At 36.6% G+C, this 26,461-nt stretch overlaps 1 protein-coding gene across 1 annotated transcript in view; it reads right to left on the bottom strand.

Moving 5' to 3' along the window:
- OXSR1 (oxidative stress responsive kinase 1) overlaps nucleotides 1-26,461 on the bottom strand; it is an 81,929-nt gene that overhangs the window by 25,362 nt on the left and 30,106 nt on the right. The window contains exons 4-7 of the mRNA XM_081072267.1: nucleotides 24,737-24,878; nucleotides 11,105-11,160; nucleotides 3,764-3,873; nucleotides 1,277-1,378 (exon numbers count right to left, since the gene is read on the bottom strand). Coding sequence (XP_080928393.1) covers nucleotides 1,277-1,378; nucleotides 3,764-3,873; nucleotides 11,105-11,160; nucleotides 24,737-24,878 — 410 coding nt within the window. The remainder of the gene's footprint in view (nucleotides 1-1,276; nucleotides 1,379-3,763; nucleotides 3,874-11,104; nucleotides 11,161-24,736; nucleotides 24,879-26,461) is intronic.

The following is a 26,461-nucleotide window of genomic DNA, read 5'->3' as shown; positions in this document are numbered from 1 at the left end:
GGCTGCTGAGTGCTGCCGTGGACTGCTGTGAGCGGCTGACTACCGACCAGCGACCAACTGCCTCAGCCAGGGGAACACAAGGCTCATAATACCAGCATGGGCCAGGGAGCTGTGTCCTACACGACTAGACTGAGATACAACGGCTTGAACCAGAGTGGGGGTTAGGGGGGAAATCCTTTGTAAATCCTTATGAACATCCACTTCCTCCTAAGAATCTTCAACCTTTACGAAAACCATGGCCTTAAAACATCACTAACCTTTCACAGAATCAAAATTTCACCAATAATATATGCACGTCAATACATGTATATTTTGAATATGGAGAGATGATACAGAGATTTTTCATAATATCTTTTTACTGGTTTTGTCCCTCTCTACAATGTTAGCGCCTTAAAGGGAACAGAATGACATTTTAAGTGTACTAAGATCATACAGATGTGAATATCAATATGACAACAATTCACAATAGTGGTTTGACATTTTAAACAGTCATAGGGTATCTTGTAAAGTGAGCAAGCAGAACTATATGCAATAGCTACAGCTACAAGCAGAAGAATAGAACTCATGTGCATATTAGAACTAAGGGGTCACACAGATAAAACCAATTACCAACAGTACTGGCAGTACCATCTTGAAACCCCAAAAACTCACTCTGGCACTAAGGTTGGAGGCAGGATTACTAACTACGTTTCAGGTTAACTATCATATCACATCAGGATGTAATTATAAGCCTTTTCATAAGAAACTGCTTAGTGCCCAACTACAAAGCAAACTTTTACTTGAACTTTTATTCAATAATAATGAGAATAATACTTATGTATGGCACATGGACACTGTGCATGAATTATCTTACCAAATATATGAAAAGCACTTAAAACAGTGCCAGGCACAGGTAAATGTTCAATGAGTGTCAGCTGTAATTACTATTAATATGTAACCCTGCCAACGACCTTATGAAGTAGAAATGATCAGCATCCCCATATTAAGGCTGTCCTACACAGGTGACTGTAAGGAACACACACTAAAATGAGAGACATCAGATCCTAATATCAAACTGATTACCGAGTCAGAAGATGGAGAGTCATCATACAAAAATGTCCACTACAATGTAGAGTCATCCAACGCTAAACACCAAACATCTAATACAGATTTCAACTGCTACAGGAGATACAAGGAATACAGGGCAGAATTCTACGGATAAAAATGTCAAATGCAGAAAGGCTCCGAAAAGGTATTGGGACATGAGGTGGGGCAGTATTTGGAATGTGAGCCTCACCTTCATTGGCGGATACTTATGGTAAGGAGCTGCCCCTGTGGCCAGTTCAATTGCTGTGATCCCAAAACTCCAGATGTCAGCTTTGAAATCATAACCTCGGACCTGAAAAGAACAGAGAGATGTACATGATGACTTTTACCCTAAGTGCACTTGTAAAAGGTAGCTTCAAACCTGTATCAAGGACCATGAAAGTGTTCATAAACTTTAAACCAGGGGTGTCCAAACTTTTTTCAAAGTTTTTCACCAAGGGCCATATGCGGTAAAATACACAAACAGCTGGGCCACTCACTCAAGGTGAAGTACGTATTGCCTTACCTGGTTTATTTAAGTAAACTAAATATATTTTTGGAATTTGTTGCGGGCCAATTAACAATGGATCACGGGCCACAGTTGGCCCGCAGGCCGCAGTTTGGACACCCCTGCTTTAAACCAATAAAATAATCTAAAGTAGGCAAAAGCAAAATATACTTGGTAAAAGCAAAAATTTTAAAATTGAAAAAGGGGCAACCTGAATGAATGTTCATCACAATGGGGAAATTGTTAAATATGATATATTCACTTAAAGAAATACTATATTAACTAAAAGCAGTGGTAATGAATTATATATGAAAATACAGAAAACCACCTGTGATAAAGCACTTATGAAGAAAAAAGAATACAAAATTGTTCATAAGTTTTGATACTATTACAAACAGGTATATAGGCTATAAAAATATGTAAAAACTAGAACAAAATGTTAGGCAGTGGTGGTGAGTCTTTTGTTTTCAAAATTTCCTATGCTATGGTATTGTTTTATCACCTTAATTTTTATAATGAAAAAAAAGTTACAAAAAGTATGAATATTTTTTATATGGTGATGGAAGGAGAACTGACTGGGTGGTGAACACACAATGGGATTTATAGACGATGTAATACAGAATTGTACAACTGAAATCTATGTAAATTTACTAACAATTGTCACCCCAATAAATTTAATTAAAAAAAAAGTATGAATATTTTTAAAGTTGTTGGTGTGAATATCTTGCCAAATTTCTCTCCTGTTATACTGTTACCAGTACATTATACAAGTAAATATTTCAGTTTTCTATTCTAAGCAATATAGGAGAAATAGTTTTGGGAATGTATGGTTTGAGACCTAAAATTAAAGCTCCATATTCTGTGCTGTCTTGACATCTGGTAAATAGAAGGGTCTCTAATGACCTAAGGGCAAGTTACCCTCCCCCTTGCTCCTGAGGATAAGGTATCCTAGCCGAACAACCTTATTATCAATTGGAGCAGGTGTAGTTCCTACTTACCCCTGAGTAGCAGGTTTCAGGTCGCTGCCAGCCCTCAGAATTATTCTAATGAGCCAATCACATCCACAGAAGGAAACCAAGGGGCATCTCACTCTTGCTACTACTACAAAGCCTGTCTGCCACAGTATAGGTTCACTCTCTTCCTGAGTACAACCTGCGTGACATTCAGTGTCCTATTTCGCCCCAGCTATGTGTATATGCAATTATCAGTAATTGTTTTTAAACTTTTAAACAATTATTTTTAAATGCTTAAACCACTATTGCTTTTGCACCAACCAAGTAACTGCTGTCAACCTCATTGATTCAGTGTCACACGTTGTGTGCTAAACCATCCACATAACCCTAGGGTGGGAATCCTTCCCTCACCAACAGGGTGAAGACGGGCATTGTAACAGAGTGAAAAGTAAATTCAGTTCTACATACTGAGTTTGATATACAAATAAGACATGTCTGCAAAACACCCATAGGGAGTTAGAAATATCTACCTAGAGGCTGAGGAAACAAGACTGGACTGGATATAATTTAGAAATAAATAATAGGGGGGAAGCAAAGAGAACATCTAGTGAGCATGTCAGAGACAAACAGAGGTCAAGAACAAGGTCCTGGGGAGCAGAGTCATTTAACAGTAGAAAGAAAGCCAGAGAAGTCAGAGAAATGGCCTGACAAGTAGAAAACAATGAGAATACTGCGTAGGGAAGCTAAGGAAGTGAAAGGTGGGAATGGCCAATAGTGTAAAATGTCACAGAGAGAACAAGGAACAAGAAATGAGAACTGGTTTTGAGACTTAGCAGTTTCTGTAAGGTGACAGGATGAGTGACATCAGACTGTAGTTGTCTGAGAGCAAATGGGAGATGGGGACATGGAAAAACCTAGTCCCTCAAGAACCACAGCAACAAAAGTACATGTAAAAAGATTTAATTTAGGGAATTTAATTTAATTAAGGGAAATATTATTAAACCAATCTTCATTATATTATTCCTTAGGTTGTCTTTGATATAAACCCTGAGTTTCATATGTCCTTTGTAAAGTTCTACAGTCTTTTTTTTTTTTAAAGGGAGGACCAAAGTTTTAACCAAGGAACAGAGACATGTATTTCCCAATGCTAACCTAGTATAACAAACAAAAGCAAACACTACTCAGTGTTTTTCAATTTCATAACAGAACCCTAAACCATTTCAAAAAGACACAGTACCTGTTCCATAACTTCGGGTGCCATCCAGCAAGGGGTTCCAACAAAGGTCTTTCTCACTTTATTTCGGGTAATATCACCACCAGTTGCTAAAAAAGCACTAACCCCAAAGTCTAAAATAGAATACAACATCAAGGTATTAAAAGTAAAGTAACATAAATGAATAGGAAAATAATATAATGTAGTTATAGACCTATATACAAACAGAATGATATCTTCCTCCTGCTGAACTTCTTGACTAAATTAAGACACACTTTACCAGGTCCTTCATTCCATTCCTCTCCACCCCAATATATCATCTCAGAATTTCCTCCTTGCTCCAATCCCTTCTTTTCATTTCATCTTCCCAAACTGAAACTCTATATCTATTAAACAATAACTCCCCAATGCCCCCTCCCCTAGTCCCTGGCAACCACCATTCTACTTTCCATCTCTATGATTCTGACTAAGTACCTCAAGTGGAATCATACTATATTTGTCTGTTTATAACTGGCTTATTCACTTAGCATAATGTCCTCAAGGTTAATCCATGTTGGAGGACGTCAGAATTTCCTTCCTTCATAGGCTGTATAACATTCTATTATATGTATATATGACATTTTGTGTATCGATTCATCCACTGATGAACACTTCGGTTGTTTCCACGATTTAGCCACTGTGAATAATGCTGCTATAAAAATGGGTGTACAAATATCTGTTTGAGTCCCTGCTTTTAGTTCTTTGGGGTTACATATCCAGAAATTGCTGGATCATTTGGTATTTTGTTTGAGGAAATGCCATACTGTTTTCCAGGGCAGCTGTACCATTTTACATTCTGACCAACAGTGAACAAGGATTCCAATTTCTCCACATCCATGTTGTTATTTCCCTTTTAAAAAAGATTTTATGAGGGAAGGGGAACAGGCCTTTATTGGGGAACATTGTGTACTTCCAGACCTTTTTTCCATGTCAAGTTGTTGTCCTTTCAATCTTAGTTGTGGAGGGTGCCGTTCACCTTCAAGTTGTTGTCCTTTCAGTCGTAGCTGTGGCGGGCGCAGCTCAGCTCCAGGTCCAGTTGCTGTTGCTAGTTGCAGGGGGCACAGCCCACCATCCCTTGCGGGAGTCAAACCAGCAACCTTGTGGTTGAGAGGACGCGCTCCAACCAACTGAGCCATCCAGGAGCTCAGCGGCAGCTCAGCTCAAGGTGTCGAGTTCAATCTTAGTTGCAGGAGGCGCTGCCCACCATCCCTTGCGGGAGTCGAACCAGCAACCTTGTGGTTGAGAGGACGCGCTCCAACCAACTGAGCCATCCGGGAGGCAGCTCAGCTCAAGGTGCCATGTTCAATCTTAGTTGCAGGGGGCACTGCCCACCATCCCTTGCGGGACTCCAGGAGTTGAACTGGCAACCTTGTGGTTGAGAGCCCACTGGACCATGTGAGAATCAAACCAGCAGCCTTCGGAGTTAGGAGCATGGAGCTCTAACCGCCTGAGCCACCGGGCTGGCCCCCGCCCTTTTTTTTTGATAGTAGCAATCCTGATGGGCGTGAGGTAGTATCACCTTGTAGTTTTAATAATTAGTGATGTTGAGTATCTTTTCATGTGTTTATTGGCCATTTGTATATCTTTTCTAGAGTAAGTCTATTCAAGCCCATTTTTAAACCATTCTTTTAAGTTCTAGGAGTTCTCTATATATTCTGGATATTATTAGTCTTTTGCTATATATGTGATTTGCAAATATTTTCTGCCATTCCATGGGTTGCCTTTTCACTTTGTTGGTACTGTCTTTTGAGGTATAAAATTTTTAAATTTTCATAAAGGCCTATTTGTCTTTTTCTTCTGGTGTCTGTGCCTTTGGCATCATATCAAAGAAGTCAATGCCAAACCCAATGTCTTGAAACTTTTGCTCTGCTTTCTTCTAAGAGTTTCATTGTTTTAGGTCTTACACTTAGGATTTTGATCCATTTTGAATTAATTTTTGTACATGGTATTAGATAAGGGTTAGATAGTTTTCTCAGAACCATTTGTCCTTTCCCCACTGAATAGTCTTGGCACCCTTGTCAAAATCCTTTCACCATACACAAGGGTTTACTTCTGGGCTCTCATTTCTATTCCATTTGTCTCTATGTCTCTCTTTAGGCCCACAAGATGCTGTTTTTCACTGTCGCTGTGCATTAAGTTCTGAAAATAGGAAGTGTGGAATCCTCCAGCTCTGTTCATTCTTTTCCCAGATTGTCTTGGGTATTTGAGGTTACCTGAGATTCCAGAGGAATTTTAGGATGGGTTTTTCTATTTCTACAAAAACATCATTGTTAGTGATTTTGATAGTGATTGCATTGAATCTGTAGACCACTGGGTAGTCTTGGCATTTTAACAATACAGGTATACCCCGCTTTTCTAAAGTTTGCATTATGCCACTTTGCTTTTATGAAAAGACCTACATGAGCACCTGTTTTCACTAACCGAGAGAAATGCAAACAGGATTTTTGCTTTTACCAACAAATCCATTACCATACTAATGCAGGTCCTTTGTGAAAGCAAGTGGCATGATGTGAACTTTCTAAAAGTGAGGAATACTATTCGCTTTACACCATTTTGTCTTACTGAAGGGTTCACAGGAACAATCTACTTCAGGATAGCTGGAGAAACCTGTATAGTGTTCCAGTCCATGAACACGAGATGTTTCCATTTATATATGCTTTCTTTAATTTCTTTCAACAATATTTTGTAGTTTTCATTGTACAAATATTTCCTCTCTTGGTAAACAACTATGTATTTTATTCTTTTAGATGCTACTTGTAAGTGGAACTGTTTTTGTAATTTCCTTTCAAACTGCTCATTGTTAGTAAATAAAATGTAACTGATCTTTGTGTGTTGACTTTGTATCCTACTTTGCTAAATTAATTATTAGTTCAAATCATTTACAGAATGTTTGGTGCAGACCCATGTAATCTGCAGAGATAATTTACTTTTTTTTTCCAGTCTGAATTTCTTTCATTTCTCTTGCCTAATTGTTCAACCTAGATCTTCCAGTACTATGTTAAATAGAAGTGGCAAAAACAGACATCCTTGCTGTGTTCCTGAACTCAGGGAAAGCTTTCACTCTTTCATCATGGAATATAATGTTCATTGTAGGTCTTTCATATATGGCTTTTAGTAAGTTGTGTGTGTGTATGTATATATATATATATATATATATATATATATATATATATACACATATATAGACACACGTATGTGTATTTTATGTATATGTTATCTTGCTGTATTGACTTCTATTAATACGCAATGTACTTGTTTCCTGTAACCTTTCATGATATAATGTCTATTTTACCTGATATTAGAATAGCCAGCCCTGCTCTGTTTGGTTACTATTTGCATGTATTTTTCCATCTTTTCATTTTCAATCTATTTTGTGACTTTAGATCTAAAATGAGTCCCTTATAGACAGCATATATTTGGATCATGTGTTTTTATCCACTCTGCCAATCTGTCTTTTCATTGGAGAGTTAATCCATTTACAGTTAAATCAATTACTGATAAGATGGGACTTCGGTCATTGTGTTATTTATTGTCTACATATCTAATAGTTTTGCTCCCATTTCCTGCATTACCTCTTTTGTGTTTAGTTGATATTTTGTTATGAAATGCTTAAATTATTTCTCATTTCCTTTTGTCTACATTCTATAGCTACTTTTTTTGTGGCTACCATAGGAATTACATTTATCATTCTAAAGTTATACCATTCTAATTTGAATTTATACCAGCTTACCTTCAGTAATATACAGAAACTCTTCCCTTTTACAGCACTGTTCCCACCCTTTTTGGTTGCTGCTGTCACAAAATTACATCCTAATACACTGTGTGCTCATAAATATAAAGGACTAATTCTTTTAAATGCATCAGTCTCTTAAATCATGTAGAAAAAAAAGTTGAGCTATAAACCATTGTTACAATACTTATAATAATGTTTTTTAAACTCGTGCATGTATTTACCTGTATTGAGATCTTTATTTCTTCATACTGCTTGGAGTTATTGTCTAGTCTTTTCATTTCACTTTGCAGCACGCCCTTGAGTATTTCTTGCAGGGTAGGTCTAGTGGAAACATTTCCTCAGCTTTTATTTATCTGGGAATGTCTTAATTTAGCCCTCAATTTTGATGGACAGTTTTATTGGTCATAGGATTCTTGACTAACAATTTTTTTTTCCTTTTAGCTCTTTGAATTTATTGGCCCACTGCCTTCTGGACTCCAAAAGTTTTTGATGAGAAATCTGTTGGCAACCTTATTGAGTATAACCTTGTATGTGACGAGTCACTTCTCTCTTGCTGCATTCAAGATTCTTTGTCTTTGGCTTCCATAAGTTTGAATATAATGTGTCTTTGTGTGAGTCTCGTAGAGCTCATCTTCCTTGGAAATCGTTGAGTCTCTTGGATGTTTATATTCATGTCTTTCATCAAATTTGCAATGTTTTCTGTCATTATTTCTTCAAATATTTTCACCACTCCTTTCTTCTTCTGGGCCTCCAACAATGTATATATCAGTCCACTTAATGGTTTCCAACAAGTCCCTCAGGCTCTGTGCACTTTCCTTCACCTTTTTCCTTTCTATTCACCAGACTTGCTAATTTCCACTTCCCTATCTTCAAGTTTACCAATTTTTTTCTTCTGTCAGCTCAAATCTTCAACTAAATTCTTCTAGTGAGTTTTCATTTCACAGTACTACTTAATGCACTTTTTAGCTCCAGAATTTCATTTAGGTTTTCCCTCTTTAGTAATAGTTTCAGTTTGTTCACACATTGTTTTCTTTAGTTTCTCTGTATCATCCTTTAGTTCTCTGAGCATGCTGAATATTGCAGTTTTAAAATCTTTGTCTAGTAGCTTGGCCATCAGGTCTTTTTTCAGTATTTGTTGATTTATTTATTTCCTTTGAGTGGGTCACACTTTCCTGTTTCACTGAATACCTTGTGATTTTACTGTTGAAAACTGGAGACTGGAATCTAATAATATGACAACTCTGGAGATCATATTCTACCCCTTTCCCAGGGTTTGTTCTTTTTTTTTTTATTTTTTTTTTGGTTGTTGTGGGCTGTGTCTGTGTCAAGCATCAGTCAAAGATGTTAACTTAAGTTCTTCTCAGGTCTTTTCTGCACTTTTTCCTGGGCATATGCAGTCACTTTCCAATTTTCCCTGTACATGTAGTTGTTTTTTAATGTCCTAGTCTCTAATGTCTGGCTCCGAAAAGGGAAAGAAAAGAAAAATGAAGAGAAGGAAAAAAGGTGCTGACCGGTTAATTCCCCCTGGAAGTCACTTGGCAGGGGGGCGGTGCAGCAACCACAGCTGCTCACCTCTTTGCCCTCACCTTTGTGATCAAAAGCAGCAATCAGTGATCAGAGCAAAGATCCCTAATATCTGGAGGATAGGATCCTTTTTGCCCACCATGGTTCCCACAAGCTGTGTGCAGGCCACTCCAAAAACATGTGCACAGCTACCTGCAATGTGGCTGATAGTTAAGGAATGAGTAGCTCTGAAACTGGCCAAAATTAATCACAATTTATCTTCCAAGACTTCCCTTAGAATTTCCAAGCCTTTAATGGACTACAGAATTCCAAAATAGTTACAGTAGGGCCGTACTTGACATCGTCAACAGGTTCTGCGACTTTAAGTGAATTGATGTATAATGAAACCAATTTTACCACAGGCTTACTGATATAAACAAGAGTTAAGTTCTTATGGTATCTCATCAACATTATAATGAAATAACATTGAATGACACATTATTTGAGGACCTGCTGTACATGAGACAGATTCTGCCAGTTCAATCGCTGTCTAGGTGGGGAGAAAGATTTCTGGTGCTTCTTACTTGCCCTCTTCATAGAATCCTCGTCTTCCGTTTTTCACCACTTGATTTTGCTTCTCTAAGCAATACAGAACAATTGTGTCTGGTGCTGAACTTACATAAATGGAATCACATGCTGTATATTCTATTTGACTGGATTCTTTCATGTTATGGCTTTATAATTTATTAACGCTTTTGTATGTAGTTGTAGTTCTATTCAATTTCATCACTAGATAGTATTCTAATGTATAAATTAAACACAATTTATTGATCCATTCTACTAATGAAAGACTTGGGACTGTTTCAAACTTTCAATGCTTATTAGTACCGTGGCACACACAAGCATGACTTTCTCTAGGCCATACACTTAGAAGCCAGTCTTACGGTATGCGTATCTTAATAAAATGTTTATACTAATTTACATTCCCACATCAGAGTATGAGATTTTTCCTTGCTTTACACCCACACTAACTACTGGTATTGTTAGATGTTTTCGCCAGGTCAGCCAGTATAACATGGTATCCAATGTTATTCTACTTTGCATTTAATTGATGACTAGTGAGACTGAACACGTTTTATTATATTTATGTTTTGGGAAGTTTTATGCCCATTTTTGTAATGAGCTCTTTATATATTCTAAATTTGAGCCTTTTGTCTGTTATGCATGCTACAAATATCTTTTTACTCTGTGGTTTGCCTTTTTTACCTATTGATGATGATAAACTGTTCCTTTTTTTGATGAATAGAAGTTGGTCATTTTAAAGGAGTCAAATTTATTATCTTTTCCTTTATGTTAGAGCATTATGTGGCTAGGCTAAAATATCCCCTTACCTTAGGATATGAAGATGTGTGCCTAAGTTATCTCCTAAATCCGAAGAAATAATTAAATTTTGGGTGATTATCTTTCTCCTGCCAAATAACCTGGCTGTTCCAGGTTAGTGCCCATGGGACTAAGCTGAGGTTTGTTCAGATGGTCTGTTTGTCAACAATCCTGTAGCAGAGCCACTCTGGAGTCTCAGTTTGGAGGAAGGGGTATTTCACCAGGACAGCCGCTTTTACAGGCCCTGGACTCCAACTCTTCTCTCTTCAGCTCTGAATCTCCCCAAAATGCACTTCCCCCCTCAGATGCCTCTTCTTAATTGGTATATACCCCTTTCCCGCCAGGACAGAAGCAGCTCGGTATCACCTTTCTCTGGAGTATTTATTCTTAAACACAATGAAGTTTCTTGAGTACTTCTCCTTTAAAGGAAAGTACAGAATGTCATGAGAACCCATAGAAGAAGACCCTAATGGAGGATAAAGAGTGGATAACTAAAAGGTAATGAGTAATGGTCAGAAAAATGTCTAAGATCAAAAACGAAGATTGAGTAGCAGAGGGTATCTTGAAAATCAGCAGGGAGGTGCCAAAATAGGATGCTTGACTAGAAATGGTCCAGGGAAGAGAAGAGCAAATTGACTAAGAAACTATGAAAGATGAGGAATGTGGTTCTACTGACCATTGTCAAAATAAAAAGAAATACTAATCATTACCTGCAATCTGTACTGAGCCATCTTCTCCAAGAAGAATATTTCCAGCTTTCACATCTCTTTAAGAAAAACAAAAGTTACATATTAAAAAAAAAAAAAAAAAACCTATTCTTTGGAGCCACATAATCTAAGCAGTTGTTTACTGTATTCACACAACACTGACATTATTTAAGTGTTCTATTTTGCATGAAAGGGCATTAAGGCAATAGTAAAATTAAAAATATTTTTTGTCACTTGTACTAGATCCAAACATTGTAAACAGAAAGCTAGAATAACATTTATCTTTTTACTATGAAATCTAGAAAACCCAAGGTGCTTAAATACTTGATGGGATGACAGTGGCCAAAGAATGTGATCCTCAACTACCTTCATCTAATTCTTTTTGAAATATATTGATTTCTTTTTTCAACACCCTGATATATCGTTAAAATTTGGTTTCTATGACTAGCATAAAGATAGATATAAATTATTCAAACATCTCTGTACTTTTATTGGTAACTATTTATAACTCAAGTAATACATGAATATGTTCTTGTTATGAAAACTTAAACATCGCTGAAAAGGCCAAAATCCCTTTCACCACTATTCTGAAGTCTAGTATTCTCTCTAAAAATTTCAACCATTATCAGTCTGGTTAATGGAATGTTTCTGTGACACATCTGTGTTATTATACTATCCACTATACCTTATTTTTCTACACCTTATTTTTCTCATGCAACATGTTAGTAATATCTAGCAAAATTTAAAATCACAAAACCTATGAGTAGCAAATCTACTTGTTGATAACCTAGAGAAACTCTCACAATGTACAAGGAATATACAAGAGGGTTCACAGCAGTATTATTTGTAATAACAATCCCCAAATGGTAACGGCCTAAAAAGCCAAGAACAGCAGAAAGGTTAAATTAATCCTGTTACATCCATGAAATGGAATAAGGTCAAACAACATGTTATGACTTTAAATGCCCTTTAATACAATAACCTCTAATATATCTGGCTAAGTGAACATATCAAATGGGACAGTGCATTTTGTATGATACCATCAATGTTACACACACACACACACACCCCAACAGAGAGCAATGAATAGTTGGTTCCTTTAGTGGACAGGAGTGGGACTGGAGTCAAGGGGAACAGTGTTTGAATATCTTGTAGGAACGAACTCATCTATTTATTTTGTAATTAAAATAAATATAATTAAATAAACAAAAGAGAGCTAATCCTTGAAGCTGTTAGACAAGAAAGAAAAGCAAGGCTAGCTCATGGAGGAAAGCCTTGTTTGTCAGGAAAAGGAACTAGTGAAAAGCACACACTTTATCCTCCGTCTTTGTTGTGTTTTCCTCCATATTTAGCTATAACCTTGGTAAACAACGAACAAGTTTCGTAGCTGCGTGCAGCAGCATTCCCATACCAGAGTATATAATAACTCTCCGGAATAGATACTAAAACGTAAGGAAATCGTGTTACTGAATATTTTGTACTGCTTATAAGTCCAAACAATTTACAGGACATTTTCCCAGAGACTGACTTAGAGTAAAAGCTGACTCACTTTGCTCTAAAAACCTAAAGTCTCTGATTCTAGATACTATGAACAGGAGAGAATTGAGGACATTCCCTTCCCTTGGTGACAAAGACCATTCAACTGAGTTAACCATGAACCTTCACCTCCCTTTTCTGAGCTCATTTGGAATGACACCTAAAACTCAACGGAAAATACAATGTATAGTGTAGGCACTTCCTCCTCTGTGCTTCTTCAGTAGGCTGTAACACAGTGTTAACACAGATCATAGAAACATGATCGTATTTCTGGGTCCGTGTCTCTCATTTCACCATGAACCATATCTGAGCCTGTATCTCAATACATTTCTGTATCACCTGCAATTCAATTACTTATTTGGTATTATGACTAGAACATAGGAGGCATCTCCCAGATATTCATCAAAATTTAAATAACTAAATAGGAGACATCCTGCCTCAAATTCTCTTATAGAGATAAGTATGATACTAAATAAATGAATGAGTGAATAAATCTAACAAAACATTAAAATAAAACTTGATTGTTTCTAAAGAGAAGTATATTAAATCTATCATTTAATCCAACTAAATATCAAAATAAAACTTGACTGTCCCCTCCCCACCACGCCAACCGCCAACTCTGTTCCAAATGTTAGGGTTATAAACCAATACATTGCAGTCTAATAGAACAACCCTAACTATCGATCAGTAGGAGACCAGTTAAACTGTGGTATATATAGATAATGAAATACAATTAATTCTAATGAATATATGTGTTAATATGCAACAATCTTACGTGAAGTAAGAATACAACATATAGTATGTTGCCATTTGTCTGGTTTTGTTGCTGCTGTTTGTTTTTTATGCAGAAGGGAAAGGGATATATACATTATGTTTATATTGGGCTAAAATCTCTCTGAAAAGAGTCACAAGAAAATGGCAAGAAGTGATTCCCTTTAGACCAGGGTACGAGAGGTTCAGGGAAGGAAGAAGACTTTAAAAAAACCTTTTATTTTTTAGAACAGAGTTACATAAACATTGAGAAGATCGGCAGAGACGTTCTCATATCCCTCGCACTGTTTCCCCTGTGGTGAACATCTTACATTAGTACAGTACCTTTGCCACAATTAATGAAGCAGTATTAATGCATTACTATTAACTAAAGTGCACAATTTATTCAGATTTTTGAAGTTTTTACCTAATGTCCTTTTTCTGTTCCAGGATCCCATCTAGTATACCATATTATACTTAGTTGCCATGTCTCCTTAGGCACTTCTTGTCCGTGGCAGTTTCTTTGACTTTCCTTATTTCTGATGACCTCAACAATTTCGAGGAATAATGGTCAAGTATTTTGTAGGATGCCCTTCTAATGGAATTTGTATGATTTCTTCATGACTAGACTGGAGTTATGAATTTTTGGAAGGAAAACCACAGAAGTGCCATTTTCATCACATCCTATCAAGAGTACATAGCATCAACGTAATTTAGCTACAGTGGATATTTAGAAGACTTACTTTTTATGATCTACCATTTTGTGCTGTTTGAACTTTTTAAGCCATGTATACAAATTACCTATTTAAGTAATGTTTTCTAAGTTTTTGTCTTTCATAAGTGAAGAGACAGTAATCCATTTTCAGTGCACCTTCACTTGGATGACTACTTTTCCTAGTCAATTACCCAGATAATCAATTCATGTTTCCCTTTTGAAATCACAAGTACAATCTGTAGAATAGCTTACAGGAGTAAAAGCAGAGGAAAATCATGAAGCTAAATGGCTCACTGGATAATCAAACACACCACATTCTCTCTTCACATACCATAGGACAATTGACCCTTCAAGGAAAACATCTGTAACTAAATGCCTGGAATTCAATATAGTCCTTGATTAAAGAACTGTTTTTACTCTGTCACAAAGAATATCAAGTAACCCAGCATCCCCAACAGTTAAATCCTTCATCCACTCTTGAATAGAAAGAACAGTGAGTTTCGTTTTTCACAACTTACTGCCAATTCTCATGTCACTATTGCACCAAAGTTACAAATTCCTTTTAAAATTGAAAGTAATGTCATAGACATGCTTGACTTTCTTGTTAGTACAGAACACAAGGGAGAAACACAAGTTTCTCCCTATAACATTCTTATGACTCATAAATAGGCGTAGTTTATGGAAAACTTGAAAAACGTCAAGGGAAGCAACAAATTGAAACAAAAGTTAGCAAACACACTATACTTAGGCATCTTAAAGTGACTAAATATCTAACATTTCTGTTAGAGCTAACTTCTTTAATGAGAAAAATATTTGGGTGTGTAAATATAGAGAGAAAAGTACAAGTCTAATTTAGAGATCTGTTCATGCTAGTCAAAAACCTCTAAAGTCAAGAGGCTCAAGGGGAAAACATAGTAGAGAGAGGAAAACAACTGAACTTTAAAGATATGAGAGGTAGCAAAAACTATTTAAAATATTCATCTCTGTTTCCCAGTAAAACAATTTTCTCCCAAGCCTGTTGAAGTCTTAGTGTATCTCAGCCTTGGCTGCACATTAGACTCGCTTGGGGAGCTCTGAAAAATCCCAATGCCAAGGTCTCATCCCACACCCATTAAATGAATTTCTGGTGGTGGATCCAGGAAATCAGTACTTATCAAAGTTTCCCAGGTAATCTCAATATGTAGCCAAAGTTGACGGTCTCTGATTTAAAACGTGACATACAGAATTTCTATTACAGTAACATGGCAAACTATGCATGGCAAATAGACTTTTATCACTACTACCCAGCAGGTCTTTGCCCCAAAACACACCATTTCCCTGCTACAAACTCAAGGAAACCCTGGCTAAATTAGGGGGAAATGTGTCACAGTTGAACATGAATTAAAAAACGAAATCCTCAAGTTTCAGAAATGAAAAGGGACACTTAAGAACCAGAGCAAGGAGCCTTGAGAGACAAAGCAAAGACACTGCCCCCAAATGGCTAGGTAGCTCAGGTTTTAAAATCCACCCCTAAATAGAAATATGGTACTGAGCTGGTTTAAGGGTGAGAAGGAGAAGTGAGACTCTTCATAAAGCCAGGACCCACTGTGAGAAGACTGAGCCACAATGAAAGAAAGATACACTCATCAGAGGTAAGCTAGCGTAGCCAAACTAAAATGAGACCTAATGGTCTTTAATACAAAAGCATTTTTAGGAATAAAAAGGGTCCTTATATAGTTTTAATAAAAGAGATAATTCACCAGAAAGATAACAATCCTGAACCTACATGTACCTAAAACATATCTTCAATGAGAGAGAGTAATAGTTCAAGGGGGTCATTAGGGTTGTAGGGCTCTTTCCTACTAACTTCTGGCCTCCACTGTTCTGATGTGAAGTCAGCTCTTAACCATATTGATGCTCTCTGTCTTCGTCTGTGCAGACTGCTATAAAATAAATACCACAGAGTAGGTGGCTTAAACAACCAACATTGATTTCTCACAATTCTGGAAGCTGGGACGTCCAAGATCAAAGCAGTGGCAGATTTGGTGTCTGGTGAGGATCTGCTTCTTAGTTCATAGGTGACCATCTTTTTGCTGTGACTTCACATGGCAGAAAGGGCAAGAGAGTTCTCTGGTGTCTCTTTTACAAGGACACGAATCCCATTCATGAGGGCTCTGCTCTCATAAAGGCCCCACCTCCAAATACTATCGCATTGGGGACGGGAATTCAACATACAAATTTTGAGGGGATACAAACATCATGATAGCTTCCCCTACATGATGAGTTGTTTTTCTCTTGCTGCTTTCAAGATATTCTCTTTGTGTTTAGATTCCAACAGTGTGACTAGGATGAGTTTAGGAATAGATCTCTTGGTATTTATCTTAATTGTGCTTCATCGGGCTTTTTTAATTTGTAGATTGTTTTTCTTTAAATTTAGAAGCTTTGGGACATCATTTCTTTCAATATTTTTTGTGTCCCTTTTACTCATTTAGCTAAATGAGAGTTAATATATTTTACAAAGTAGACGTTAAAGTCATATGACCAAGCACAGACTAAATTTGTGCCTGAACTTGATGTGAACCAATTCACTTTCGAAAAAATGACAGTGACCTTAATGTGCTTTTCAGTGTGTATTTTGGGTTAGTTTTACTATTAACTATGCAAAGTCTGCATATGTAAAGGTTTAGGAAAAAGAATATATTTCTATTGTATTCTAAAGACTGACTTTTAAAAATACAGACATGGTTATGTCAAATAAAAGATACTTGGTATACTTAAAGAATAATTCCAGTGGCAGATCTAAATTCTATTGAGTTAGTGATAACTGATATTGAATCAATGTATAGCCAGTTACATTGATTAACACAATCTTTGCCAACAGGCTTTGGAAGCCGACTGCCTAAATTCAGATCCCAGCTCTGTCACTAGACGACACCCTCGCCAAAGCTTTGGCAAGTTACTTAATCACTTTGCCTTGATTTCCTCATCTGTAAAATGGGAATGATAATAGTACCTACCTCATGAATTAACTGTGAAGATTAAATGAGGCAATGTAGACAATGCATTTAGAATAGTATTTAGCATACAAGTTTCCGTGTCATTATTATCTACACCAGAGGTCAACAACAAACATTTACTTAAGGGGCTAGATACTTAAATATTTCAGGCTTTGTGGGCCAGATGTTCTGTCACCACTACTATGTTTTTCTAATACAAAAGCAGCCATAGACAATCTGCAAATGAATGGGTTGGCTGTGTTTCTCTTTTTTAGAAACAGGCATGAGGCTAGATTCAGCCTGTGGACCATAGTTTGTCAATCCCTGATGATCTACATGGCTATAGAAAAACAATTTTTTTCTCTCTCACATAATAGTCTGGGCATGAGTGACATCAGTTCAGTATGGTGACTCTATAGAGTCAGGGACTCAGGCTCCTCTTTATTGTTGTACCACCTCTAAGTTCTTGCTGCGTTGTCTAAGATGGCTTACCACCACATCCACACTTCAATGGAAGGAAAGAAAAGGGAAATAGAGGTTATGCCACTTTCTGTTAGCCGTGGTTCTCAGGACATTTGGCAACGTCTGAAGATGTTTTTGGTTGTCACAGTGCGCAGTAGGGGGAGGTGCTACTGACATGTGACGGGTGGAATCCAAGCAGGCTGCTAAGCATATCCTACAATGCACAGGACAGCCCCCACCACACAGAGCTGTGCAGCGCAAATGTCAATATGGTGGGGTTGATAAACCTGATAAGGAACAACTTGGAAGTAATACATGACACTTTTCTTCTCATCACAGTGGCCAAAAACTAAATCTCATGGTCATATCTGGCCTGCATGGCTGGTTATAAAATGTTGCCTTTTTTTCCGGATGGTCATGTACCCAGTAAACATGTAATTTTTATTTTCATTCAGGAAGGGGAGACATATTGGGGGCCAATAAGCAGTCTCTGGCATATTTCTTTCGAGAAGACTGCTTGATGAACATAGAATAGAACTGAAGTAGTAACTGAATTACGTTCACTGTTAGTATCAAAGTATGTATTCACAGGGTTATCAGCATCCAAAGGACAAGAATCCTCTGTTTTTAGGGTACTTTTCTTTTTAACAGTGTGGGAAATACATTGCCAAGTGTTTACTCTTTGGTTATACCCCCTTTTCAGAAATTTGTTAACACATTATTTTAACTTCGTACAAAACGATAAGGTGCAATTTTAGATGAAAAATCCTATTTTCTTAAGAATATACCTTCAATATTTCCAAGATTTCTAGTTTATATATTCTTCCTTAGGAGTCAATTGTTCTTCATCTTCATAAAGAGAGAATTCATTTTCCTTTTTGAGACAAGTAGGTTGGAAAATTTAGACCAGAAAGAATTATCAACCTTTTTCTTAGAGTAAGATGCTTATATAAATGGCTGATTCCACCTATTATATGTTGATTTTCTGTAAAATGCTATTTTCAGAGTACCCAAATCAAAAGCTTATGTGAGGGGAAAGGGGGATTGGTACCTTGCATTTTTTCTCCATATTCTGATTACTCCTTAAAACCTCAGTTTTCCAACTTGGTAGTTGTCTGGTCTTTGATCAGTTACTTTCCTTGGGCTTTGCTTGTCTATTTGCTAAAGAATTAGGGTTATGTAGGTGATCTTTTAAATTGAGGTATAAATGACAAAACTTAACACATTTAAAGTATACAATGCGATGGTTTGACATATGTATGTATATACTGAGAAAGGATTTCCTGCCCCATCAAGTTAATTAACACATCTATCACATCACATATTTACTTTCTTTTTTTTTTCTTTTGGTGAGAACATTTATGTTCTTAGCAAACTGCAGTAATACAATACAGTGTTATCAACTACCGCAGGTCCTGGAATAACACTGTTTTGTTCGGTATTGTTTCATTATAACGTTGATGAGATGCTGTAGGAACTTAAGGCTTACTTACACCAATTAACTTATGGTAAAATTGATTTCATTATACATCACTTTGCTTCAAGTTGCAGAACTTACTGATGTTAAGTGAGGAGTTACTGCATAATCACCATACCATACATTATTAGATCCTCAGACTTTATTCATCTCGTAACTGAAAGTTTGTACCTTTTACCAACCTCCCCCCATTTCACCCACTCCCCAGCCCCTGACAACCACTTTTCTACCGTTTCAATTAGTTCAACATTTTTTTTTTAAGATTTCACATATAAATGATACCATGTGGTATTTGTCATTCTCTTCTGGCTTAATGCACTTAGCATAATGCCTTCCAGGTTCAACCATGTTGTCACAAACAGGATTTACTTAATTTTTAAGGCTGAATAATATTCCATTGTGTATATATACCATATTATTTTATCCATTCACCCAATGACAGACACTGAGATGGTTTCCATACCTTGGCTATTGTGACTAATTCTGCTACGAATATGGGGGTGTAGATATCACTTTGAGATAGTGATTTCATTTCCTTTGGGTATATATACTCAGAAATGGGATGGCTGGATCACATGGTCGTTCTATTTCTAGTTTCCTGAGGAAACTCCAAATTGTTTCCCATAGTGGCTGTACCAGATTATATTCCCACTAAGAGTGTACAAGAGTTCCCTTTTCTCTACATCCTCACCAGCCTCTGTCATCTTTTGTCACTTTGATAACAGACATCATAACAGGTGTGAGAGGATATCTCACTGTGGTTTTGATATGCATTGCCCTGATGGTTTGTGATGTTCAACACCTTTTTCATGAACCTCTTCACCATTTATATGTCTTCTTTGGAAAAATGGCTATTCAGGTCCTTTGCCCACTTTTAATTGGGATGGATTTTTTTTTTGGCTTCTGAGTTGCATGAGTTCTTTGTATATTCTGGATATAACCCCTTATCAGAAATATGGTTTGCAAGTATTTCTTCCCATCCATGTCTTTTTATTTTGCTGATGGTTTCTTTTGCTGTTTAGAAGCAGCTTTTTAATGTAGTCCCACTTGTTTATTTCTGTCTTTGTTGCCTTTGCTATTGGTGTCAAAAAAAAAAAAATCATTGCCAAGAACAATGTCAAGGAGCATGCCCAATATATTTTTTTCCAGGATGTTTATGGTTTCAGGTCCTAAGTTCAAGTCTTTAATTCATTTCAAGTTGATTTTTGCATATGATGTAAGATAAGAGTGCAGTTTCATTCTTTTATATATGGATATCCAGTTTTCCGAAAACCATTTATGAAGAGACTATCGTTTCCCCATTGTATATTCTTGACACCTTTGTCAAAAATTAATTGACCAGGGCCAGCCTGGTCAATTGACCAGGGCTCAGGTGGTTGGAGCAACATGCTACTAACTCCGAAGGCTGCCGGTTCGACTCCCACATGGGCCAGTGGGCTTTCAATCACAAGGTTGCCAGTTTAACTCCTCAAGTCCCTCAAGGGATGGTGGGCTCCGCCCCTGCAACAAAAATTGAACACGGCACCTTGAGCTGAGCTGCCTCGTGATGGCTCAGTTGGTTGGAGCGCATCCTCTCAACCACAGGGTTGCCAGTTCAATTCCTCGAGTCCCACAAGGGATGGTGGGCAGCGCCCCCTGCAATTAGCAACAGCAACTGGATCTGGAGCTGAGCTGCGCCCTCCACAATTAAGACTGAAAGGACAACTTGACTTGGAAAAAAGTCCTGGAAGTACACACTGTTCCTCAATAAAGTCCTGTTCCCCTTCCCCAATAAAATCTTTTTTTAAAAAAATTAATTGACCACACACAAGGGCTGACAATTAAGTTCATGAACTTGTTGCAACAATGTTGCTAACCTTTTTTGATATCAGAGGGATTATTCATTATGAATTTGTACTACCTGGACAAACAGTTAACCAAGTTTACTATTTGGAAGTGCTGAAAAGGCTGCATGAAAAAGTTAGATGACCTGAACTTTTTGCCAACAATTCACTGCTCTTGCATCATGACAATGCACCAGCTCACATGGCACTGCCTGTGAGGGAATTTTTAGCCAGTAAACACATAACTGTATTGGAACACCCTCCCTACTCATCTGATTTGGCCTCAGTGACTTCTTTCTTTACCCAAAGATATAGGAAATATTGAAAGGAAGACATTTTGATGACATTCAGGACGTCAAGGATAATACGACAACAGTGCTGATGGCCATTCCAGCAAAAGAGTTCCAAAATTGCTTTGAAGGGTGGCCTAGGCACTGGCATCGGTGCACAGCTTCCAAAGGGGAATACTTTGAAGGTGGCTGTAGTAATATTCAGCAATGAAGTATGTAGCACTTTGTCTAGGATGAGTTCGTGAACTTAATTGTCCTACCTCGTATGCATTTAGTTTTTTTTGGGGGGGGGTTCTCTATTCTGTTCCATTGAACTGTTTTTTTTAATGCCGATACCATACTGTTTTGATTACTATAGCTTTATAATAGAGTTTGAAAGCAGGCATTGTGATGCCTCCAGCTTTGTTCTTCTTGCTCAAGACTGCTTTGGCTATTTGTGGACTTTTTGCTGTTCCATATAAACTTTAGGATTGTTTTTTCTATTCCGTTGAAAATGCCACTGGAATTCTGGTAGGGATTGCACTGAATCTGTAGATCACTTTGGGTAATATGGACATTTTAACAATATTATTCTTCTAATCTATGAACACAGAATATCTTTCCATTTATTTGTGCCATCTTCAATTTCTCTCATCAATGTCTTAGTTTTCAGTGAACAGATTTTTCACTTCCTTAGTTAAATTTGTTGCTAAGCATCTTTTCTTTTTTTTAGATTTTATTTATTTTTATGATTTTTATATGAATTGCTTACCCTTCACAATTTCAAATATATTGCCCCCTCAAGTTTCTGTTTAGTATCTCCTAGGTGTTACATATATTAACTACTTTCTCCAGAAAGAAGCCTTTCATTTTACAGTTTTATACTATTTTACCACAGAATCTAACAACTATGACAACAAAGCCATGAATGTAACAGGGGTAAGAGCTTTCTTCTTCTTCTTTTTTTTCTTTTTAATTTTATTGGGGAATATTGGGGAACAGTATGTTTTTCCAGGGACCATAAGCTCCAAGTCATCCTTTAATCTAGTTGTGGAGGGCACAGCTCAGCTCCAAGTCCAGTTGCCGTTTTCAATCTTTACTTGCAGGGGGTGCAGCCCACCATCCCATGCGGGAATTGAACTGGCAGCCTTGTTGTTGAGAGCTCGCGCTCTAACCAACTGAGTCATCTGGCCTCCCCAGTATTTTATTCTTTTTGATGCTGTTGTAAATGGGATTGTTTTGATTTCTCTAACAGATTGTTCTTAGTGCATAGAAACATAACTGATTTCTGTATAATTTTGTATCCTGCAATTTTACTGAAATTGTTTATTAGTTATACGGTTTTTTGGTATAGTCTTTAGAGTTTTCTATATGTACTACCATGTCATCTGCAAATAGATAGTTTTACTTCTCCTTTCTGACTTGGATGTCTTTAATTTCTTTTTCATGCCTAATTGATCTGGCTAGGACTTCCAGTAAGATGTTGAATAAAGGTGGTGATAGTGGGCATCTTTGTCTTGTTCCTGATCTTAAGGCTTTCAGCTTTTCACCGAGTATGACATTAGCTGTGGGTTTGTCATATGTGGCCTTTATTATGTTGAGATATGTTCCTTCTATACCCACTTTGTTGAGAGTTTTTATCATAAAAGAATGAATTTTGTCAAATACTTTTTCTGCATCATTTGAGAAGATTATATGGTTGTTATCCTTTATTCTGTTTTATCTTTGTTGAGAGTTTTTATCATAAAAGAATGAATTTTGTCAAATACTTTTTCTGCATCATTTGAGAAGATTATATGGTTGTTATCCTTTATTCTGTTAATGTGATGGAGTATGCTAATTTACGGGTGTTGAAACATCCTTGCATCCCTGGGATGAATCCCACTTGGTCATGGTATATGATCCTTCCAATGTATTGCTGAATCCGGTTTGTACTATTTTGTTGAGAATTTTTGCCTCTATGTTCATCAAGGATATTGGCCTGTAATTTTTTTTATTTGTAATGTCTTTGTCTTGCTTTGGGTTAGGATAATACTGGCTTCACAGAATAAGTTTGAAACCATTCCTTCCTCTTCAATTTTTTGAAACATTTTAAGAACAAGTATTAATTCTTTGAATGGTTGGTTGAATTCACCTGTGAAGCCACCTGGTCCTGGATTTTTACTTGTTGGGAGTTTCTGACAAAAGCTTCAATTTCATTGCTTGTAATCAGTTTGTTTAAATATTGTATTTCTTCCTGGTTCAGTCTTAGAAGGTTATATAGTTCTAAAAATTTTTTCATTTCTTTCTGAGTGTCAGATCTGTTGGCATATATAATTGTTCACGGTATTCTTTAATGATTCTTTGTATTTTCATAGTGTCAGCTGTTAACTTATCTTTCATTTATGATTTTATGTGTTGGGGCTCTTTTCTTGATGAGTTTGGCTAAAGATTTGTCAATGTTGTTTATCTTTTCAACGAACCAGCTCTTTGTTTTATTGATTTTTTTCCTATTTTTTTACATTTCTATTTCATTTATTTCTGCTCTGATCTTAATTAACTATTTCTTTCCTTTTACTCAATTTGGGTTTTGTTTGTTCTTTTTCTGGTTCCTTTAGGTGTAGAGTTAGAATGTTTATTTGGGATTTTTCTTGTTTCTTGAGGTAGACCTCTAATAGCTATAAACTTCCCTCTTAGAACTGTTTTTTGCTGCATCCTATAAATTTTGGAAAGTGGTGTTTTCATTTTCATTTGTTTCAGGAGAGTTTTGATTTCCTCTTTGATTCACTGGCTGTTTAGCTAGCTGCATGCTGTTGAGTCTCCATGTATTCGTATTTTTTCTAGTTTTCTTCCCTGTAGTTAATTTCTAGTTTCATGCCATTGTGGTCAGAAAAGATGCATGATATTATTGAATTTATTAAGGCGTGTTTTAAGGCTTACTATGTGACCTATTTTGGAGAGTTCCTTGCGCACTTGTAAAATATGTAATCTGCAGTTTTCGGATGAAATTTTCTATAAATGCCTATTAAGTCAATCTGGTCTAATGTGACAGTTAAGGCCATTCTTTCTGTATTAATTTACTGTCTAGATAATCTATCCATCGATGTGAATAGGGTATGATTAGGGTATAATAGGGTATAATGTGAATAGGGTATAATTATTCTGTTACACAGCTTTTTAAATGCTTTCTTTTTTTAAAAAAGCTTTATAAAAAATGTTATTTTACAAAGAGCTTTTGAAAAACTATCCAAGATAAAGATATAAAAGGAATAAAGAAAGGAACAGACAAAAATTACATATACAGTTTTGTTTTAAATATTTTTAAGCATATAAAAGAAACTACAAAGGAATATTCCAAAAATGTTATCAGTGATTGACTACAGTGACTGCCTCCTGGTAGGAGGAAAGGAAATTAGGAATTTTTCCAGGTTTTATTTTTTCCAATTTGATTAAAGATTTTGTTACTTTTAAAATACTTATTAGCTGTGTAATTAAAGCCCTAACCACAATGTGCTGGAATACAAAGAACCATATTAACACTCAGATTGTGATTAATTCTGCAAAAGAATGGGGAATGGCCTCAATAAAAGGATGTGGCACAGCTACCATTGTACTTATCCAAAAGGGGAGAGTACTGTCTTTTGCATACCTGTGAATCTGTCCGTTTTTGTGCAGGTATTCCAACCCTTCCAACACTTCTCTGAGTATCGTAGCAATGGTAGGTTCATCGAGGACTCCACTTTTGTGTTCCCCCTTGGCCACGATGTGCTTAATGATATCCAGAACAGAGCCTGAAAACAGAAGACAGTTTTCCGTAAACTTTTAACTTATTCAATGTAACTCAGAGACATTCTGAAATCAAAACACATGTAAACCTTTTGATAAATTTAATTGTGTGGGGGGAAAAAGGAAAAAAATAGCAAATATGAGGAAATCCAGAAGTTTAAAATTAATAATTGATTCTGAATTCCAATCTAAAACAGAAAGTAGCCTGCTAATATCCAAACAGTAGTGTTACACCAGCATCATCTTTATACTTCTAATGAGAATGTGGAAAAGGAGGTAGAGAATTTTTAACGACCTCTGAAGAATCCCTAGGTAAACCATGTCCGTCAATTAAAACTTGAGTATAAGATATCACAAACCCATTTAGGTTTCCCACACCAGGTTAGAGTATGCAACACTGTATGAATAAAGACGAAAAAACACAATTAAACGCAGGTCAAATTACAGAATACTTGAAAAGTAAAGATCACATGTGTATGCAAACTAAGTTAAGGGCTAAAATTATGTCTCAAGTTAATAGAAATAAAATAGGTAAGGCAAATAAAAATCTGAAAAGAATAAAAATGGCAGTTCTCTTTAAATAACAGCTTAGATGTATTATCAATCTCATTCTTCTGAGGATGGGAAATAATGTTCCTACTAAAAATTACAGGGAGAGAGGATAAAGACACCTGTACAATAATTAAATCATAGAATGCTGACTACCATAACTGATGATTATAATTTTACAAAATAGGCTAAAGATTTATAAGATTTCTAGCAGTACAGTGGCCCATAAATATGAAAGAACCAAAACAATCTCCAATATTAGAAACTGTATCAAGAAGTCTGGAACATAATATAAACTGCACTGAAAAGACTGGAGGCCCATTTCTTGACACAAAACTTCAATGATCAAGACTAAAATTAACACAAACACACACTTCTGATGAAAACCTGCCCTGGTGGGTGCTTTTTATTTCACACACTTAAGAAGAAAAAATGTATTCCCAAATAGATGAAAAGAAGCTGTCTAGATGGAATCCTCAAAAACATGGGAGGATTGAACTCATGTTTACTTTAGCTCCCTCTTGAAATCCATTAACTTCATAAAAAGGGCATGAATGCAGAATGAAGAATAAAACAAGAAAGAAGATAACAAGAGAGACAACAATAATTTTCTGGAAGAAGGAAAGCAGAAAAAAGACCTGACTAAGCAGAGTGGAGAAACTTCATTGCCTGCAGAGAAGGTATGCCAGTTAGGAAGCAGTGATCTCTATTTAACTTAGAGCTCCATAAAAGCTCAGAATATAAGGACCCCACGTAAGGTGAAACGAGGGGGAATTACGGAAAGGATTGAAAGCAGGAAATCTTGTTGGAAGTTCATATAAGGGAGAATAAGATTCCTAGAACCTTCCTCCCCACTCTGGAAGAAGGCCACTACTTCTCTGCACCTCCAGCAGGAGACAGGCAGCTTGTGCTCTGTAGACAAGGAACCAGGGAGGCTCCAGATACCAGGTAACATTTCCCAATACATTACCTCACTTCCCCTCTTTATTGCTGGGATTCACAAGACTGAGCCACAAAGGGGAAAGCCCAAAGAAGAACT

This window comes from Rhinolophus hipposideros (genome assembly GCF_964194185.1).
Source record: "Rhinolophus hipposideros genome assembly, chromosome: 14".
NCBI classification, from domain to species: domain Eukaryota; kingdom Metazoa; phylum Chordata; class Mammalia; order Chiroptera; family Rhinolophidae; genus Rhinolophus; species Rhinolophus hipposideros.
Note: the sequence above shows the minus strand (reverse complement) of the source record. Positions and strands in the feature narration are given on the sequence as shown.